A 20,935-nucleotide genomic window follows, 5' to 3' on the forward strand; every position below is an offset into this window, starting at 1 on the left:
TTGTCATATTTTTTGATTTTCACACATTATTTATAGTCAGAGAGGAGATATGTTTTAATCAGCTGAGGCAGTCTGTGGTTAATGACAGTCATTACCATTCAGCCATTAATCACTGTAATCATGCACTGCAATCAGCTAATGATGCAGGCAGACCAGACAAAGATCAGACAGACAAGTGTTGAGGCAGTTCGACAGGCAGACGGTCACAAGGGCCAGACAGAAAGGCGATCTCTTTGTTTTCCATCTGAGTCAATATTGTTTATTGTGGTAGACGCAGACGGGAGGGAGAACAAGAAACGGGAGACCACAGGAAGAGTCAAGTTCCCACCCAGCTGAGGGATGGAGGTCGGCCTGCTAAGTCACCAGACTGTCGCTTGAAACACGAGCAACCTGACGTGCATCTGCCTTTCTCAAGTGGCCAGACAGGTAACATGCAACAGTTTTTTTTGTTTTTTGTTTTTTTTAAAGGAGCAGTGACAAAGTTCAAACTAATTTCATATGTGTTGTTGAAATTGAGACAAAAAGAAGTTTAATTCATGGGCAAGAAAAAACACCATCACTCAAAATTAATACATTTAGCTTCAACAGCCTTATTTGGTCTTGTATGACTGTACCAAACGGTGGCTAATGTTCGCAAATGTTAGCTTACTTAAGGAAAATGTTTGGTGCACATGAGTGAGTCGTAGTTGACTAAACAAGTCCTCTCCTCTTGTGCTACCACTGCTTTTACCTTTACTTAGCTTTTAGCTAAACCAGTGCTAAACAGCAGTTCTGTAAACGGCAGTGTAGCATTTAGCGACAACTCCCCAGCCTGACTGTTCAACCTGTTGCTGTCTGGCCTAGCTGCCACTAAACCAGGAAGATAAAAATGTACAGAAAATAAATTACCCATAGCTCTTTCCTGCAAATAAAAAGTTTAATTCACAGGCAAGCTGCTGCTGCAAACATACAGCTGATTTCACCTGGTATGACTACTGCACATGGTGGCTAATGTTAGCTAACTTTAGGTAAACGCTGTGTGATGCACGTTACTCAGCCAGTTAGCTGACTTACACCACAGCGTTACCAGAGTAGCTGCTAACTGTAGCTGCTGTTAGCAAGTTAGCTCAGTTAGCTGTGCAGCTTGCATTAAGACTCTGGGAGCACGCTAGCACAGGAGCCTTGGGCCAAAATGAGACAGGGTAAGTTGATTAGCACGCTAACATAGCATCGTAACAGCCAGCATTTTAGTTTCGGTTCTTACATATGGGCGCTTTAACTTATTTGAAGTTTAATGTGATAAAATTAAAAGCATGTTCACATTTTCTTATTACAACATACAGTAGCGGATAAAGCGGTAGAAGATGGATGGATGGATGGATGGATGGATGGATGGACATACAGTAGCTGACTTTTTATATTCCTAAAAAGAAACACTGCAAAATATTCACCATTAACAAAATAAGGACACAAACATATCAGTCTGACAGGCTTTTAATCAATACTTCAAAACTACTTTAAATAATTCATAGTAGTGTGATGAAAGAATTTTTCTTGACATCCATTAAGCACAAACACTACAATCATTTACACTGTGATGAATCTTTATCCTAACGTTTAATGTAACTTTGAGCCCGATAATCATTTTTGTGAAAAGCTGTATAGGCGACTAAATGAGCTATTAAAATGAATCTCTTGCAGTGCAGGCAAAGTAGATGGAGACATAATTCAGATTGAGAACAGAGACATGTACACAGATTCATTTGCAACCAATATTTAGATAAGAGAGTGATTTAAATACAGCATCTTTTATTACATCAACACATGATTCCATCTTCAAAATATCACATTTTAAATATGAAAAGAGATTTAAATATTTACAAATAATATTACTCAGAGTGTGTAAAGTTAAATTATTAGAACAGTCTAGAGCTTTTACCCAAGTGTTTCCCATCAGTCATGAGTGGATTCAGCCGTGTGTGAGTGAAGTCTTCAAAGAGCAGCGCTGCAGCGGAGGCAAGTTGAAACTGGAGGGTATAATAGCTGTTTGGGAGCGTTTAAATCAGTGTTTAATTGAACAGGGTCTGGCATTAAACCTCTACTTCTCCTGGCTGAGGGGAGACTTTTATGTGAAAAGACATTTTTAATAATAAAAAAAAAAGGGAAGCTGCAACAACAGCCTCTTTGTATTCCTTTCAGTAGCGATGCAGTAGACACAATCTGTTAAAATCAAAAGGGGACCACCACCGTCTCCACCTCTGCTAAAAGAGGGACATCACATTACATGATTTATACAAAAAAAAAAATCCTTCAACCTCTCAGATGTCTCAACATCTCGTGGCTGCCAACGTGTGAAGTTGCCCGCAGCTTATTTAAACGTTCACGTCGAGTCTGAGTCTGTTTATTATTTTATTCCACTTTTCCTTTTCGAGCAAGTCAAGTGCGATGTCTCTGCACCGAGGTCTGATTCATCCATCCTGCCCTGTCATGCTTTTGTCAGGACGGGGGTTGTGAGCGTTGGCCTTGAGGGCCAACACGTGTGAGACGAAGTCCCGGCGAGGCAAATGTCTCTCCTCGTTTTCTCTCTTTGGCGCGGAATTGCTCACTTTTATGAGTTTTACTGCATGCGGATGGCCGTTTTGGGCCTCATTGTGTCACTGGGAAGCACTCCTGTCCTCCTTTGTGTCAGAGCACAGAGAGCACTAATAAAACTCCTCAAGTGCTGCTTGTAGTCTGTTGTAACCCAGTACATGTGTGGTTCCACCTTCCCGCCCTCCTGTCAAGAGAGCACTTCTTCCCCTCTTTATTTCAGGCCTCATGGCGAAGGGCGATCTGCAGTTCTGCTCCTCTGCCTCCATGCCATTGGTTAGTTCCACCTCATGTAGTTGGGGATGCACTGGCAGACGTGGGGGCTGTAGTAGAAATCAGGCGGGCACACGGGCCGGGCATTTCTGCAAGCCAACCTGTAGCAGCTAGAGAGGAGGAAGACGAAGGAGGAAGAAGGGAGGGAGAGCCAGATAAAGCGAGATCAAGAAGGGAGGCGAGGTGGAAATAGAAAGTGAGAGAAGGGTGGAGGAAAAGAAAGGATGAGGGGGAAAAAAAATAAAAAGGAGACACAGGACACATTATATCCTTTTGGCACGAACGCTATTGTCGTTCAGCTCCGAACATCCCTTTTGGATAAACCCTGATCCAAGTGTGTGCGTGCATCAAACGGGCTCTGTGTGCGAGGGAAAGTGTTCCTCCAGAGGGGAGGACTACGGCCAAATTCTGGGAACTCTCCTCTTCATAATCACAGTAGGTGTATGGTCTTCTGTCGTGCCACCTCCTGTGACCAGATGTGGAATCAGACGTTGAAAAAAAAATAGACAAAATCATGAAAAGAATGAGGAGCATGAGCCCGCATACTCCAAAGATAATGTGTCACTGCTTTAAATCACGAAATGATGCTACTACTATCCAGGGCACACAATTGGCACTTAGATTTGTATGTTAATGGGGATCTATTGAGTTGCTAGTTCATTCGGAACATTCACCACAAAAATAGTACATTTTGGACCTTGCTACTAGATAGTTTTAAACTTGTGACCCCAAGTTATTAAGTGCCATTAACCTTTAACCAGGATATAATAAGTTACTGATGAAATAGTTTTGTTGTTTGAGGTATATGCATGATCTGCTTCGAGCAAGGAAGTTAGCGTTTGGCTAGTTCAGTTAGCTGGCAGCTAGCTAAGCAGAGGAAGATATATAGCTAGTTTTTACTAACTACTATTTGAGAACTAGTTTGTGTAGTGGAACCAAATTTTAGACATTTAATTCTCCACTTGGTAAACAGTTTATAGGCTAACAAGGCTAACATTGATGAACGCTGTTGTTAGGCTATATAGTTTTCTAGATAAACATACAATGATACCATGAACAGTCAAGTAAATCTGGCTCATATTTAGTCTCAGCTGTTTAGCCTACAGATATTTATTTAATATCTTTAAAGCTCGGAGAGTTTGAGAAGCTCTTTGAGATGCCCATGAACTTTCCCACATTAGCCACGATTAGTAATCACTCGTATCAAAGCTCATGTCTGCTTGTGTGTTTTTTTTCCTCGAGCCTGTCGGTCCATCTGTCTCCAAGCCTGCCCGCCTGTCTAATGGCTGCTCTGCTCACTGTCATCAAGTTCAGCCCGTCTCCCTGTCTGTCTCTCTGCAGGCCTCTTGGGTCAGACGGAGGTTGATCTCTTGCATGCTAGCTGTGGGAACCATGGCACGCATGCATGCAGCTGAGGCCGCGGTCGAACGTTTAGGCACCCCCTGTGTCCATAAAAGGTCATACTGAAACGTGTGCTAAAGAGAATGGAGGAAGAAAGTTTTTCTTGTTCGAGTTTGGAATGTTTGACATGTCCATTGAGAGTTTGCCTGCTTTCTCCTCGTCCAACAGCCTTTCTTACTCTTTCTTCACCCCCCTCCCTTTTTTTTTTCTTGTTTCTACATCGCGATTACTGTAAACCAGGAACTGGCTTTTTCCTTAGCGACGGTTCCAAAACACTGAGCTAGAGATTTAAAGAGTAAACTCAGTTAACCCGAACAGATTATGTGGAACCACAGGAGTGACACGATGACTGCAGACTTGGGTTTGCCAGGTAACAAGCGGGCATCATCAAAGCACACAAACACACAAATGACTGTATGACTGAAGGATAGCAGTAAAATCCTGTTTGAAGCCAATCATGTCAATATAGTTATTGGCTCTTATTGCCAATTTGTTTGAACATGCTGTAGTGATCAGGCCCTCTTTTGGCACATTAAGATGCACCTCTGGGTTTACATCAGGGCATTGATTTTGAATTTACGCAACAGTGGAAGAAGAGAAAGAGGAACCTACAATTAAAATGAATTGTTCTGATGCAACAACCAGGCGGTACAACTTTGATTGAATGAGCGGAGGCTGTTGCTCTCCGTCACTTAGAGACAGTTACGGGACGGATTCTGAAATATTCGCTGACATCAGTGAGTGTGGTGTTGTCACAAGTGCAAACAGTGCGACAACAAATTCCAGCTGCTATAAATGGAAAGTCTGATGATTAAAGGTTACAATAAAGCAACAGGATTGATCTTGTTCCCTGTGTGTGTGTGTGTGTGTGTGGGGGGGGGGGGGGGGGGGATGTTGATTATTGCTTATTGGCTTTTTCTGGCTTGACGCACAGGGAGCACTGTGAGTTCAGGGTCGTAGTTGGCAGAGACTCTGGGTTTGGAAAACTGGGATAAATTTATCATCATCATCTCCACAGGGAAAGGATATTCAGAGGTTTACTCAACAACACTATGGCGGCCTCCTCGTATGCCTACCTGCAGGTGTTGCGGTTGAACTTCTTCCCCAGCCGCAGACACGACTGCTCACTCTCCCTGCACTGACACAGGCAGGTGTCGGGGTTGAGGGGTTGATTCCTGGGACACTCGGCGGCGCACACGCAGCCGCACAGCTCCTCGTCCCACCGCTGGCCGGTGGGGCACAACTTCCCCTCGCCTTGACCTTCACACCGGCACACACCTGAGAGGAGAGAGGGTTTAACGCGAACCGAAAACAAAACTTCAATCAGATATGGTATTACGCACATCTGGCTGTGGTCGGGTTTTGGCTTGTTACAGCAGATATTTGCAGCCCTACTTCCAGAAAGTTATCTGTGTTTATCCTTAATGGCTGGATTTTGTCTGGTTGCTTTCAGAATGACTGCACTTCTCTGGTGTCTTTACAGTAAATTTGAAACCAAGGCTAGTAGCTATAGAGAGATTGGAATTGCCCTTACCACACATTACCATACATTTGTTAATGCTCAAAAGACAGATCAGTGTTCTCACACTGTTCAGCACTAAAATGTTATTTTAGCTGCCCCCTCCCTCCAGAATACCCAGTGTCCTTTGATTGGTCAGCTTACACACACCTGAGCCAACACCGCTAACAAAAGACCAGCTGTGCTAAATTAATTCTTACATCCAAACTAGCTGCTAGGCACAGACTATGCATATGTGTGATGGTGATGTCACAAAGTCACAGAATTAAAGGGGGGACTATTGTAGCCACGGCTAAATGCAACAGTATGATGTGAAAAATGTTCAGTAACTAAAACCCGGAATCCTTACAGGTGTTGTGGTCCAGTTTCCAGCCCGGATCGCAGCTGTCCTCGGTGAGCCCATTTCGACAGACGCAGTCGCAGGTGGATTCATCCAGAACCCTGTTGGGCCCACAAAGAGCCAGCAGACCTGAGTTCAGCGCCTCTGGAAGCCACATGGAAAGAAAGCAACAAATGGTATTTAGTTGTTTTTGTAACTTTGTTGTTGATGTTGCAATGTTTGTGTGTGTCTCACTTCAGTCAGTTTACTTAAGATTCTTCCAATCCCTAGTGAAGTCTGTTGGAGAAGCTAACACTGTTTTTTGGCTATTGGAGGAGCTAACACTGATCAGAGCCTGTTAGCTTTAAGTTTTCCATGCAGCCACAGCAGCAGTGATTGCAGTGTTTGCAAAGACGCTAGCATTCTCTGTTTGTAGGTCCTCTGTGGTGCCACATGCCTTGAGGAGAACACTTCTCTGTTCGACATGTTTGCCCTCTTATGTCCAAAATGTCCACATATATTCAAAATGAATTTGTATTTGTAATCAATCAGACTTGTTCCCATAAGTATCTATTTGCAGCCTGTTTTTTCAAACAACATGATACGTAAGGTATCTCAGTTTATTATTAGAAGAGTATGAAGGATCTGGGAATGGAAAGCACTGTAGTTCACTGCATGACTCGGCATGTAACATGTCAGAAAGACACTTTTGCTTCTCACGTTACAGTTTAATAAACATTCCCCGAGGCGGGAGTCATTTCAGATCATTTTATTTGCCGCCTGAATCATCATCATCATCATCATCATCATCTGGCTGAGGCGGCGAAGAAGAATTTCTTTGAAATCGAATTTAAGTCTGGCTGACGTCCCAAAACCTGCCCACGTAAGGTGTTGCTACATATCGCATGGCACCACAATTTGGACTTTTTTTTTAGCGCTGTCCAGTAGCTCGCAATGCAACAGGAGAACAGCATCCAAGTTTTAAAAAGCACAAGTTTGGACATAAAAAAAGCACATTTTTTCTCCTGATGTTCGGGAAGTGTGTGTCAGGACGGGCTTGTGCAGGTTTTCACGGCTTCCAAACTCGGCAGCAGGTGGTTTCCACTTCCATTAGTGAAATCACCGGGTGTTGTTGCTGTCTTGTGTCAGATCCAAAAGCTGGCCTGCCTGCTGTGTTTTACCCCTTGAGGTGAAATCCCCTTTTCTATTGCAACAAACTGCCCCGATTCAGGATTTGCATATTACTTGTTTTACATCCTGGTCTTGACCCTTTGTTGAGGACATGATATACTTTCGACTTTTGAAAGTAGGTGCCCTTGTTGGCCTCTTCAAATGAAACAGTGACACAGTGTGCAGTGGCGGACTCAGGATGTTTGAGGGGCAGGGGTGGAAAAGTTAAAAAGGGGCACCAGCCCTCAGAAAGGGTCCCTCAGAGGGACTTTTATCACATATTCTCCACTTGAAGGACACCATAGAGGGCACTTTATCATGTGTTATCTACCAAAGGGGCACTCAGGAGGGCACTTCTGTGACGCTTTTCGAACAAAGTTCACCAGTGAGTGTTGCCTCGTGATTCATTTAACAGAATTTTGAGGCCGGAAGAGCTGAAAATCTCCAGCATTTCTCAAGAAAACCACCAGAGAAAGGTCACAAAAACCAAAAACCTGGCACAACAGAAATGTCTTTAAAAACCCATTCAGTGTCATACGAGGTGAATACGCAGCGGCCACACAGGAAACTAATTTAGTGACTCACCGGTCTCAGAGTAGTTTATGGCGTCCGCGGAGACGCACACACAGTTCACTGGATCCCACAATGAGCCTGAGGCGCAGGGAACTTCGGGCGGGGAACACCTACACACACGCAAAACACACACATTGCATAAATGCATGGATACGGATGAAATTACTCAGGATTGTTTGTAAAAGTGCGTCACTCTCGCTTACAGGTGATCCGTCGCGGCTCGTCTGATGATGGAGTGGAGCGGCCGCTTGGGGAGGCAATCACATGAGGTGTGGTTGACAAAGGTCACCATGACAACGGAGCGGTCCAGTTTCGGCGGCGACAGCTCCATCAGCTGGCAGGGGGAAGAAAGGTGAAGGTTAGAGGTGTGCACACAAAGCTGTGGAGTACATGAAATAAAATAGTACGTCTTTTGTTTTTCTTTGGAGTGTTTCCGCTGATGTGTAAAAAAAAAAAGTTGATGTAATGATTGCAAGATTGAGCAACTGTGCGTGACTGGATCATATTGACTTCTTGTCCAGTTGCAGCCAAAGAGTGTCCCACTGCAGCAGGGTGGGATGTAATACAGATGAGCGCGTTACGTAACTGGGTCGATTGGTTTCCGTCCAGCTTAGTGTAACAGGAGAAAGGCACCAACACAGCAAAGTGCTAAAAAGGAGAAAAGAAAAAAAAACAGGGTAGAAACAAAACAAGAAGAAAGAGAAATCCACTCACTGTCTTGTTGACAAGCGCGTGACTCGTGTTGGTGCAGTAGTAGGCCTCGTTGTTGCAGCATCCACCGCACCGATGCAGCGCCACGCAGCGAGGGAGGTAGAACTGACTGGTGGATTCTGGGTATTCTTTGGCGACCTCGACACACACCTCTCTGGGCTGGCAGGAGGTCCGCTGGATCTCCTCGAGGATGACTGAAAACATGTGTGAATAAGAGAGCCTTTTGGTCTGAATTTATCTGTTCTGAGTGGTTTGGGGTGATGGCAGGCGTCATCACCCCCTCAAGTCTTGTTTCTAATATTCGTTCTCTCTCATCTCATGCCCTTACCACCGTCTCATCTCTGGCCTTCCAAGTGTTTTAAAATACTGTAGACTGGCCCACTGTAAAGGCATTGACTTTTTGGAATATTAACATGAGATCTAGCATGAGATATTAACATGAGGCCCAATTACAGAACTTCCTCAGTCTGAAATCCTCTCATCGAAGTTTGAGATGAAATTCAGGATTTTGGCATTACAGAAACATGTTTCCTGGAGAAGCTAATGCCAGTGTTAGGCTATTGGAGAAGCTATCACTGATGTTAGCCTGTTGGAGAAGCGTCGGTTGATCAAGTCTAGTTTGTATGACACAAGAAAGTGATCTCTTATCTCAGAAATCATTATTTTGTACAAAATGTGGTAGTTTTATTGGAAACATCCCAACATTTACCTGCCAAAGTCCCGTCCACTCTGTAAGCTGGCTCTTCCCTCCCTCCCCACATGTCCTCATCGCCAGAGTGGACTACAGGACTGGTTGAGGAGGCGGGAAACGACGACGAAGAGGAGACACTCTGCCATTTCTTCCTCCGGCAGTGCTGAAGCAAGCTGTATTCGGGGTACAGGAGCTGCAAGAGCTGATCCACGCTCGTCACTGTCTCCAAGCTGGGCTGGTCATCTGACAACGGCGGGTCCTGGTGAGCATCATACAAACAAACGACAAAACTTTGTGTTTTTCTGGGTAAAGTCATCGCACACTGTAGTATTTACAGAGTAAGCTTTGCTGGTTTGAGCCGGATAAACAGTGAATACCTCAGCTGCCAATGTGTTGTAACATGTTGCTGTTGGCTACTGTTAGTTATTATGGGTGTCCTCTCTTCATCTGCACACACACATTGTTCCATTCAAGTGCAACAGAAGGAAGCTATCAAGGCTGAGCACTCCTTATGACTTGATCTTCTCACTCCTTTCTGTCATTTATTGTGGTTCCCTTTTACACTACGCCACTTACAGCGATGTGATAAAAGTCATTCATTCATTATATGGCCTGTGGTTACTTTATCAGTGAATTTGTTTTGGACGACCTTTCATGGTACCCCTCCTTAATGTGCCCTGCATGACAAGTTCAGCCACTCAAGTTTCTGTCTGAGGATCCTGCATTTAATGGACCAAACAGACGAGAGATTGTAAGCTCAGCCAACACCCACATTATTATTTATATTATTGTATAAAGAGGGCTTTATGTGGTGCACACGGCCCCTGCAGGAAGTCTCCGTTGATAGTAGATATCGCTCTGTAAACCTTCCCCGCTGTGAGTCATCTCCATAATGATTTTCCTGCCGTAATGATAGATGACTCTGTTCTCCTCGGTGGAAATACAGTAGATGAATGATAAAATGGTAATTATGTAATGGGCCGTCTAATAGAGGCCTCTGTATCATCTGTGGGGAGCTAAATGTCAGCTGAAAGTTGTGACGTTTTGAGTGTCGCACATTAATCCCCCCTGGCAGTGAGGGTGCTTGTTTGGTTTCCCATGCTGAGAGGGAGCAGCCTGGTACAGCTGGCATTACCTAAACAGAAACCAGATCTCTGTAGTCGTCAGTCTGCTCATTTATCTTCTCCTCCTTCAGCCGCTCTCTGTCCTCCCTCCCTCTCTGTCCGTCTCCTGTTTACCTCCCCTTGCCGTCTTTCCTTCACGTTATTTCCTTTACAGTCAAGTTAGCAGCTCTGTGGAGATGGACAGCGGGGCTTTGGTGCTAACATGCTAATGTACACGCTACAGGCATTATACAGATTAAAACTTAAATCCTCGTGATGGTAAATAAAACATCAGAGGATCACCAAGGTAACTGCAGTTCATCCTGAGAGGGGGCATGAATGGGCGTACCAAATTTCGTGTTAATCCACTGAAGACATTTTACTCAGTATCACCGTAGTCAAGCTTGTGGTGGAAGAAAAGTCAGCGGTTCGCTAAATTCTGTTGGATTCACTCTCGGAGAGCCATGAATGTCTGAACAAAATTATAGAGATATGTTAGTCTGGATCAAAAGACAGGACGAACCGGCCAACCAACCAAACAGTTTACCAACGGACATTCCAAACATCCAACCATTCATCTGACCGACGTTATTGCCAATCCTTTGGTTGGTGTTTTCATGGTTGTAGTGTAGCACAAGCCCATTTAATTCACTGGGGGGGCTTATTGACATGAAAGTTTCAAGAGCAAGATTGCCAATGCATCAATCCACCAGTTTTTTAAATACTCACATAGTACACAATAACATTACAGGAACATTATGCTACACCAGGCAATCATGCACTGCCACCCAAATTAATCGTTGGCATGATCATAGCTAAACTGAACGGACCACTGCGTTTGTTCGTGTGTAGAAATACTACACTGCTAGAATGAGGAATCTCCACTTGTTGTAATCATACACTTGAGGATGGATTCTTTCTCTTTCTTCCCACATTCTTCCCACATTTCCTTTTTTCTTCTTCTTCTTTTGGTCTCTCTCTCTTTCTCTCTCTTCTCGTGTTGTGCACTGATCACATGACATGAGGTCACCCCCGCGGGATTATGAGGTCATGATGGACGAACGATGGTCATTAGATACTTCTGGCACACGGACACACGCACATGCACACACCCATACATTTGTCACTACCGCTGTCTTCCAGTATAAACATCTTGTGTGCAAAGCTTTTACTGTACACGCACACACACAGAGAGTTTTCTTTGAAATAGTTTAGCTTTGGTTGTTGAGAACTTGATTGAGTACCATGACTCACTGCTTGTCAGGAAGCCTTTGAGCTAACCACAGAGACACTTCCACAGAAGAAGCCATCCATCAGAATACGGAAGAGCTCGTAACTGAAAACTGAACGCTTTACTGGCCCGGCTCACGAACAACATTTACAGTAAAGAAGACAACAGACGAGAGCAAGTTGTTTTACACGGACTTGTCACATCAAACAAAAAGAAATTGGGCCGAAATTAGACTCAATTGCTTTAACGGTCAATCACGTGGATTGCATTAAAGCCTTCGGATGATTAGAACAAGGAGTGTGTTTGCAAGTTAACTGAGTTGGTTTTGATACCTAATTAAAATGTATATTAAGGAAGACGTTGCTTAGAGATGGTGGGATGATAACGTTACATAAAGGCGGTTACTCCTGTGACCATAACGGCTATCGGCTTATATCTAAGCCTTCTAATTCCTGCCTCTCTGAACTCCTCAGATCACTGCTCACCTCGGGATGTCAGGAAAATAAGATGCTTTTTCCCACAGCAGACCTTTTTTAGACCGGCTCATGATACAATAACTGCTGTGGCATTGTGGATATCTCGGTAGGCAAAAGCAACCTTGTGCTGCGGTCTTTGTCGGTCTGTCCAAGGCTTCTGAATCGTGCTGATGATTGTTTACACTTCCCTCCAATCCCTCCAAAGGTGTTTATGTAGGGATTGTGCCCTTTCTTTGCTCAAGGGCACCTCAGCAGTGCTCAGGAGGTGCTAGTACTAGTCCTCACTCTGTCTTGATCTGGCTATCCTCCAGTCCCCCAAGCCAGGTCCAGAGCTGCTGCGGCCCCCAGACAGTCTGCGCTGTCTGGTCTGAGCTCTGTTTGACGGGGGAAACGCGACACATCTGGCTTTGACTTCACCAATGACGTTTACCGATCCTGACATGGATGTGAAGCAGATATGCAAATTCTTTTTGCCATCCGATGCGACACCATGTGAGCTAAGAGGCAGAAAAAAACATCCACATCTGGTGGCAAAAGAAAAATGTGCAGCTTCGTTTCATGCGGCGTTCAACTTTGCTGACTCATTTGCCAATACCAACAATGACCAATACCAAAGACGTGTGTGGTCGACAAATTGAGTAACATGCGCCTCAGTCACCATCCGTTGCAGTGTTGGGTTGTGGCATCTATGGCATGCCAGTGCCTTTCTCCTGCTATGACTGTTGATCTTGCAGAGGGCCTGAGGGCTGAAACATCATCCCATTCCTTATAAATGAGAAATGCACATTGAGCCACACAACACTTGTTTCCTGTTTTAAAGGTCCAGATTGTAAGGAAGTTGACTCACAAATTGGACCTTTATCTATATACACATATTTAACTTTTCAACAGAACATTGCAATGTCCATTTTTATGCTGATGAAACCATCTTGTATGAGATCAGATCTACTGCATAACAATTTTTTATTAATTTTGAGCTGGTTCTAAATGCCAAAAAAGACAAATTGCTTATTTTTCACCTGAGCAGAGACCTTTTGATATTCCTTCTCTGATCCTAACTATTCTAGGAAGAATAGATTAAATTCATTGGTTTGATGGAAGATTACTGCACAAAACCTCTGCTGAACAGCGCGCTCAAAAACTGAATGGTCGGATTTTCAGGACCATCACACAATCCTCTCTCCTCTCTACGCTGGATTAAAGAGATATCCTGTACACTCTTGCAGCTGCCACTACCCATAAACCACCGGACGGATCTTTGTGCGACTGAATTGTCTCGTTAGTGTGTTGTACACACATACTGTGTTTGTCAGGCCTCGCTTGTAAAAAAAGAGATCTTGATCTCAATGAGACTTCCTGAGCAAACAGAGTTTTACTAGCTTAACTAACAGCAGTCCTCAAAAGAGATGTTTTGATGCTGGCGGAGTTGAGATCTGGTGACTTTGTTCATCCAATGAGAAAGCAATGTTTGAGCTCAGGCCAATCACACCTTTGTAAAGATGATGGAGAAAGGAAATGTCTCACCTCAGTGCCCATGTCTCCAGGCTGGTAATAGTCTGTAAAGTATTGTCCTGAGCACAGATGAGTGATACTAAGAATCCATAGGAGCAAAGCTGGTATCCACATAGTGAGGAGATGGAGAGCGGAGGAGAGGTGATATCAGGACGGAGGAAGAGGAAGTCAGTGAATTTAAAAAGGCTGGGTGTAAAGTGAAAGAAGAGGGAGGAGGAGGAGGAGGAGGAGAGGAAGGCCCGAGGTGAAGAGGAGGAGGAGGAGGAGCAGGAGGATATCACAGACTCGGCAGGTATCTCTTTGCTCCTCTCGTCATTCTATCCCGGGACGAAGTTGCTCTTCCGGCGCAGGTTGTTTGAATTTGGGAAGCCAGCTGAATAAAACATGATGAGGAAATCGTCCTCTTCTTTTTTTTTTTTTTTTTTTGCGTCAAGCACCTTTAGAGGAAGCCTCTCCTCTTCTGCCGCTTCGCCTCCATGCTCGCTGCCGGTTGATTTCTCCTCTTTATGGATTTCTTGACCTTCACCTTGACTCACTCCTCACCCTCGGCTCCCATGTATGTCCTGTTTTTCCTTCCAGCCTTGGCTTGTCCTCGTCGGGTCCCTTCTCCTCGCCCTTCACACTTGTGCACCTCTTTGCGCTCTTTATCTTTATTTTCCCCTCTCTTCCACAGAACAGCTGTGCTCCTTCCCTCCCTCCGTCTGTCTGTCTCTCTCTCTCAGATTATCGCTGCCTCTTTATCTGTCTCCTGTTTCCTCCTCAGAAACCTCCGGGGCAAAGCTCTGTCTGTCTCTCTCTTTGCACTTTTCTCTTTTTTTTTTGCCTCTTTCTAAATCTGTCACAACTTTTTTTTTTTCCTGTCAAGGCTGTCTGATCCTCAGAAGAGCATCAAAGAGAGAGGAAGAGCTTATTCCAAATCCTGTTTTCTCCCCCAAGAAAATAAAAAAAAGAGAAAGCAGGAGTTTTTTTTTTTTTTTTAAAAAAGTGTCCAGCGGTATTAAGTTCTGGGGTATTAAGTTCTTGTCCAAACAGAGTGAGTGTGCTGCGTCCTGCTCTGAGGCATCCTGGTGGAGTGAATGAGGGAAAAAATACAGGAATGGAAGGATTGTATCTTGTGGGCGGGGTGAAAGGGGTTTTGAGAGGGATGATTCGTGCGTTATAGCTGATTATACTGGCAGAAATTGCAGGCTACACTGTGTCTACAGAGGCGCTGACACACTTTCTCTAAACACACACCACCATCCTCCTTTTATGTGATTTCTTTTTTCCTCTTTTTCTTTTTCTTTTTTTTTGTCTTGCCGTGTAATTTGTGTAACTTTCCAAATTCTCACGGACAGGAAAACAGGTTCAACCGTCTGTTAAATCAGATTATCCTCCCACATTCCTTATCTCGCACATTTCGCCTTTATCCGTCCATCTTCGTAATTCCTTCAAAAAAGGCGTGTGTTTCGGTAGCAGCTGGCGGTGATGAATGTGTGAGTCGCCCAACCGCGGCTCTAAGTGCCTTTTTATGAGCTGCTAATACCTTCGCTGTCTCTCTCGCTCTGCTGTCTCTGCTTCATGTCAGCTGCCCCCACCCCATCCCCACCACCCCCAACTTGGCTGGTGTCTCTTCACCCTCGCCAGGCGCTATTTCAATGTCGGGGCCTGTTGGAGGCGGAGATAAAGCCACAAGAATCGGTCTCACACCTGCAGCTCCGAGCACCTTTGCTGCCTTCACACCTTCGTCAGGCGCTGTCTCTGTTACCTCCCCCACCCCCTCCTCGCTCTTTCTCGCTCTGGTTTGGCCTTTCAGGGTCCTAAAAATGACAAACTTTACATACCTCCTTAACTATACCGCCCCAAGGCTATGGGCCATGTGTGTCATGAAGGATGAGGAGGAGGAGGAGGAGGGTAAGAAGAGGTGAACAGCAGAGGGAGCTTCCATCTTTGTCTAAATTATGCTTCTTTCCCCCTCTCCCAGGGCGAAAGGAGTTACCGACAACTGTAAAGTAAATTATGGAGGGGGGAAGGAAAGAAGAAGAAGAAGAAGAAGAAGAAGAAGAAGAAGAAGGAGAAGAGAGACGGGGAGGAAGAGGTGTGTCTGGGAAACGCTCGAATGAGAAAACATCCGATTTTTGGGCCAGTCACCGCCAGCCTCTCCTCAAGGATTAGAGGCGCACACACACCCCCCACACACACACGCTTGCAACGCACGCACGCACACGGCGGCAAGTGTCTGCATGCAGTACGCTTTATGTGTCGAAATCTGCACCGCCAAATTCCACATTCCAGTCATTGCTTAGTTTCTCCATTTCATCATGTGAGCTCGGGGCATAGAATCATAGATGATGGAGGGAGGGAAGTTTATCACTTGTGTTAATGCCAGGCTTTGTCCTGTTCAGTCGAAAGTCCGTGGCACCAGCGGGGCGAGAGGCCGGGTGATGTTTTCTGGAGGCGTATTTTTAATGTTTTGAAAGAGAGAGCACATTACTTGCCGCTTGGAGAATTTAAAATGTCTAAGATGGCAATTAAGAGGAAAGGATTAGCTGTTTCCTGAGGGGGTGAAGAGTAGAAGTCCCTCCTTTTCTGTCGCTAATCCTCTTGGGTGGTCTGCAGCCTGAGGCCCACAGTGTCATGGCTTCTTTCATAGATTATTTAATACAGGTGAATGTCTTAGAAGGGTCCTTTTTTTAATATAATGGTCTTGAATTGTCTTTCTAGATAGATAGATAGATAGATAGATAGATAGATAGATAGATAGATAGATAGATAGATACTCAATATCTTTTACCAGAGTATGACCCTTAGTTAACTTTTTACAACACAATGGACAGATGGAATGACATTAAAATGTAATCTGTAATCAAGTGTGACAAGAGAAAACTGCGAATGAAACTTAAATTTAAAGAGGTTCTGTCATTAACCGTGACTGTTATGTGTGAAACAGCTGCCACGACTGTCAGTGAAAGGTAAAATGGCTCGACATGAAATTGATCTACTGTATCTGACACAAGCAGCTCTTATACAGAGGAAATATTTGAGGTAAATGGTTGGCGTCAACATGATCAGATTTTACACCCGCAGAAGGCCCAAATAACAGGATCGCCTGTGTTGTAGCGTCACATGAGCTGACGGTTGAAATGTCTCAAGAGAGGGGAAACTATACAGTTGCACTAATTGGAACAATTTCGTCAATAGTAGCAGTGCTTTTATAAAGACCAGGAACTTGGAAACTATTTCTGATTATTAAAAATCCATTTGAATGACCTGCCAACTCCAGCTTACAGTATCTGTCTGAGTTTCCTCGGTGATGTCGCACGGATGCAAAAACTTCTTCACTGGAGAAACCATACTGTTGCAAAATTCATGACAGAATATTTCACTTTTCAGTCTCACTTTTATTTATTTATTTATATGTTTTTCTTATTTTTTGGTCATTAACATAACATGAACACCGAAATCAGTTCATTTATTCAATATAGATTATTTCATTCCGTATGTTCCTAATATTACAGGCTCTTAAGTTGGCATCTCCTCTTTTGGGCAAGACTTTAAAAACATACAGGGGGTTGTGGGCAATATAAAAAAATGAAACTGCAGAAACAACTGCTTTTGAACATATATTCAATTATTTAACAACCATGACCAACCAGACAACAGGCCTGAAATGTTCACTGGCATCTACATAATATCACAAATAAATGTCTCAGTGGATTTAGTCCGGGTCCAACACCTGACGAACATGAGAACCATAATTGAGTTTCTCTGTCTTCCCAGATGTCCTCGCTCTGCATTGACTGCGCATTTCAAGTGCCACTCCTCGGCCTCGACATCCTGTTCCCCTTCAGTAGATAGATGCCCTTTGCACCACCACACAGCAGAGCCATTGTCCTCCATAACTGTGGAAAAGTGCCTCTTCTTTTTTCAGCCTCATCTACAGTTCAGCGTGGTAATGGCATCCTCTGCTACTGAGCCCATATTGACAGGACCAGAGACTCTTCACTGGGTTCCTCTGTCTTGCTCTTTATGCTGTCAACTTCAGCCCTTCGTGCTGTAAATGGTCACCGCCTGAGGGGAAGAGGAACAAGATGGAAATTGTTTCAACATATTGCAATAGTAAAAAGTCCCATATTATGCTCATTATCAGGTTCATGCTTTTATTGTACATGGTTTTATTATAAAAAAAACAACTATTTTTCTCAAATTATCCATTGCTGCAGCACCTCTATTCACACTCTGTTTTAGCTCATGTCTCTTTAAGAGCACCCCCCCTAAAAAGCCCAGTCTGCTCTGATTGGTCATCTCTTACAGGTCTGAGCAGGCACAGCCCACAACAGTCCTGACAACTTGTTTAAAGACAAAGTCTGTGAATACGGGTTGTGTCCATTTCTCTAAGGATTGAGTGTTTTGATGATATTTATACAGCACCTAAACCAGCTTTATAATACAAAGAAAGAAAATCTCCCTTTCTACAATATGTGTCCCTTCAAAACCTGCCTTACAGGTTAACATATTCTCTATTTAAGGACGTCTGAGAGTGGTACATCATAAACTGTGACAACTTACCAAAGAAAAAAAGCTGAGCCGGGTTTAGACAGTCGTCCATTTGAAAATATTTGCAGTTGGTTGAACCCACAGCTGGTGTTATTGACTTCACTGAGATAACATGTTTTTCAAGTGGGAAACATCATTTTCAGCAACCAATGCTTTATTTAACAGCAGTCTAATCACCCTTATGCAACAGTGGCTTAACATCTGACCTCTGTTTTGATGATTCCTGAATTGTATAAGTAAAGGAAGCTCGTCTAAACATAAAGAAAGTCCATTTTTATCACATCACAGAGACTTTACGGTTACTTGCCTCAGATAGCTGGTGAATACTAAAAGTGAAACTTCTCCTCAGAAAAATGATTTCTTTTTATCGTGACTTAAAGGAATAGTTTGAGGAAATGTGCTTATTCTGCTTCCCGCTGAGAGTAAGATGAAAAGCTCAAGATTCAAGATATCGCTTTCAGATACGTCTGTAATGCTGCCTTACAGTAAACGGCAGAGGTCGGAATTTCCTAATTGAAATTTCCAGCTTCCAACATCAAAGCGTTCCAGGTGCGAGACGCCAAAAGTGAACAGAAAACTTGGCGGGCCATAAAAAAAGACGTTGCTTCTTTGGCAAGCGTACACACAATTGAACCCTCGGCAGAGCAGCCTGCCGGCATTATAATGGAAATGGAGAAGGAAAAATGACACAGAGGTAGCAGACAATGATATACTTTAATAATTAAGGCACTTGAATCTGAACGTTACATTTACGAGCCTAATACAAATACATCCTAAACCCTTCCAATGGACGCTGCCATTGTTGTGTGATGTCAGACAAATGCGCCCTTGTGGAGGAGATTGACCTCCTGATCTTAATTTTGGACTTCGAGTGGCGTTTCCTTGTACACTTTCTCATAGGGAGTCATTTACATTTTCTAGTTCAGACTTGTCTGTCCAAACAATTTGGAAATTTCACCCAGGAAATTCCAACCGATGACGTTGATGCAGCATAAATGAGAAACTGCAACCACAAGGCAATAGCTTAGCTTAGCATTAAGCCTGGAAACAAGGGTAAATGGCTAGCCTGGCTCCGTCTGAGGGCAACAAAATCTGCCTTCCATTATCCTTAAAGCTCTCTGGTTAGCAGTTCATCCTGGTAGTTTCATTTGAATAACAATCCTGTAAAAACGACATGTGCTGGATCTGAGGCTCGAAAAGAAAGCAAATAGAAAGTGGACCAAATCCTTTGAACAAAAATACGTACCTCAAAACTTAACTAATTCCAAGATTTGTAATATATTTTTCAAACAAATTCATCTTCAAACGTCCCAAAGCACAATGAAGGACACGGGGAATAACATTTCCAAACAATACAGGATCATTTTCTAATCCTTGGATGACAAATGAAGCCATTAAATCTACTTTATACGTCTTCAGCTGGAGCCCCTGACAGCAGACGAATGGCCTTGGATTTAGCCTCTGCTTTGGCTAACGCAGCTTGGGCCTCACCTTGAGACAACACAGCATGTAAATGAATAACAAAAGTAGATTTGCTTTGGATTTATTGGAGGCTTTGAACATCTTTTTTTGACATTCTACTCGTGAGATCCTTGGGCAGTGTTGTAACACAGTCTGCAGCGCATAATTAAATGCTTTGTGGATTTTCCTGTAATGACGGCCTAACCCCTTCGTTAACAAGACCAAGACCTTCAATTACATACGTGATCGCATGATTCATGCATGTAACTGAGTCAGTGGAAAAATCCCAGTTAAACTGCTGTTTCTTTATGTTGAAGGTAAAAATGCACCGACTGGATGCTTTTGTTCACCTGCTCCGCCCTGTCTTGAGTTGGGCTTGCTTGCGACCCTGTCAAACGCTGGTGGCCCCTTCCCGTGTCCCCCCGGACTCCAGCACCTCGGCCTCTCTTCCTGCCATCAGCCTCCACCTACACAGGAATCAAAGAACAAATGGACGTCAAATATTTATCCTCCAGGGAAACGGGATAATCCGAAAATCACCCTGTGGTTGGGTGTGACAGTTTTCAGAACCTAATGTGTATTAACTATCGATCACTGTGTAAACAAGTTCTAAAAGTATATATAATAGTGCTTGAGTTGCCTGAAAACAAGATGGTACTCCAGAGGGTAGTTCTCAACTCAGTAGCTATGATTTAATATGTATGACCAGAAAGTTAGATAACAAAAAATGAAGGTTTATGGGGATTATGTTCGGGGATTCCTGCAAATTGTGACTGCAAGCTAAACAGTTATGGAGGCAGATTCCCCCTCATCTGACTCCTGGTTGGTGGAGTCGTTGTAATGAAAAGCACGCTAAGCACAGCAAGTGTTTCATACCCTGAATACTTTATCCATGTGAGTGCCCAGTTCTGAACGCATTGTGGTTTGTGCAAGTTTAGTAACAGCACATTCAGGATCCTGTACTCCATAACTAGCCTGGAGACATACAACAAATCAGCCTCGTGGATCACGTCATGGCTAATCAGATTAGCCGGCGCCATCTGCTGGCGAAGACAAGGAGCTCTTTGATTATGAGAGTTTTACAAACAGGAAAGATTGTTAAATTTGATGGTGGCAATAAATTCATAGTTGTGTTAAAGAATTATGTGTGAGGGTCTGAAAGTAATTTTTGTTTAAATGCTTGTGTTTTGGAGTCTTCTTTTTGAGAGGATTTTTATTGTCTACACATTTCTGCTCGTAAAGCATATAATAATACATGTTGGTACATTTTAAAGGGTAGGTTCACCCAAAAATTAAAATTAAGTCATTATGTCCAATATCCAGTAAAAGCCACCTCTCCTGTGGACCTCCCAGTACACTTGGTGCGACACAAACAGCACAACGGTGTTCAC

The 20,935-nt window shown here is 43.7% G+C and overlaps 1 protein-coding gene and 1 long non-coding RNA gene across 5 annotated transcripts; one reads left to right on the forward strand and one right to left on the reverse strand.

The window, feature by feature from the left end:
* The first annotated feature begins 135 nt into the window (after positions 1-135).
* On the forward strand, positions 136-20,685 carry LOC119015506. 4 transcript variants are annotated; one of them, XR_005073366.1, is made up of 6 exons: positions 136-426; positions 6,113-6,277; positions 8,029-8,188; positions 9,310-9,487; positions 15,511-15,624; positions 19,862-20,685. It is a non-coding gene; the product is annotated as an uncharacterized LOC119015506 (long non-coding RNA). The 4 variants fall into 4 exon arrangements; XR_005073364.1 differs by lacking the exon at positions 19,862-20,685 and adding an exon at positions 17,307-17,736 and having other exon boundaries at positions 142-426; positions 8,029-8,175; XR_005073363.1 differs by having other exon boundaries at positions 143-426; positions 8,029-8,175.
* LOC119015500 (vascular endothelial growth factor C-like) lies at positions 2,002-15,359 on the reverse strand. Its single transcript, XM_037091544.1, has 8 exons — positions 13,560-15,359; positions 9,244-9,484; positions 8,538-8,728; positions 8,027-8,157; positions 7,836-7,933; positions 6,111-6,245; positions 5,319-5,520; positions 2,002-2,951 (listed from the first exon to the last, which is right to left on the reverse strand). Exons 1-8 carry the CDS (start codon positions 13,659-13,661, stop codon positions 2,846-2,848), a joined length of 1,206 nt encoding a protein of 401 aa, XP_036947439.1. The 5' UTR covers positions 13,662-15,359; the 3' UTR covers positions 2,002-2,845.
* Positions 20,686-20,935: the final 250 nt, after the last annotated feature.

The sequence above is a fragment of the Acanthopagrus latus genome, chromosome 24, assembly GCF_904848185.1.
Source record: "Acanthopagrus latus isolate v.2019 chromosome 24, fAcaLat1.1, whole genome shotgun sequence".
Taxonomy (NCBI): domain Eukaryota; kingdom Metazoa; phylum Chordata; class Actinopteri; order Spariformes; family Sparidae; genus Acanthopagrus; species Acanthopagrus latus.

Excerpts from the sequence above, each read along its gene's own strand:
- LOC119015500 (XM_037091544.1), bottom strand. The coding sequence starts at position 13,661 with ATGTGGATACCAGCTTTGCTCCTATGGATTCTTAGTATCACTCATCTG. Across the intron at positions 8,158-8,537 it reads ACGCGCTTGTCAACAAGACA|CTGATGGAGCTGTCGCCGCC; the intron begins GTGAGTGGATTT and ends TCCCCCTGCCAG. Across the intron at positions 7,934-8,026 it reads CGAGCCGCGACGGATCACCT|GTGTTCCCCGCCCGAAGTTC; the intron begins GTAAGCGAGAGT and ends GCGTGTGTGTAG.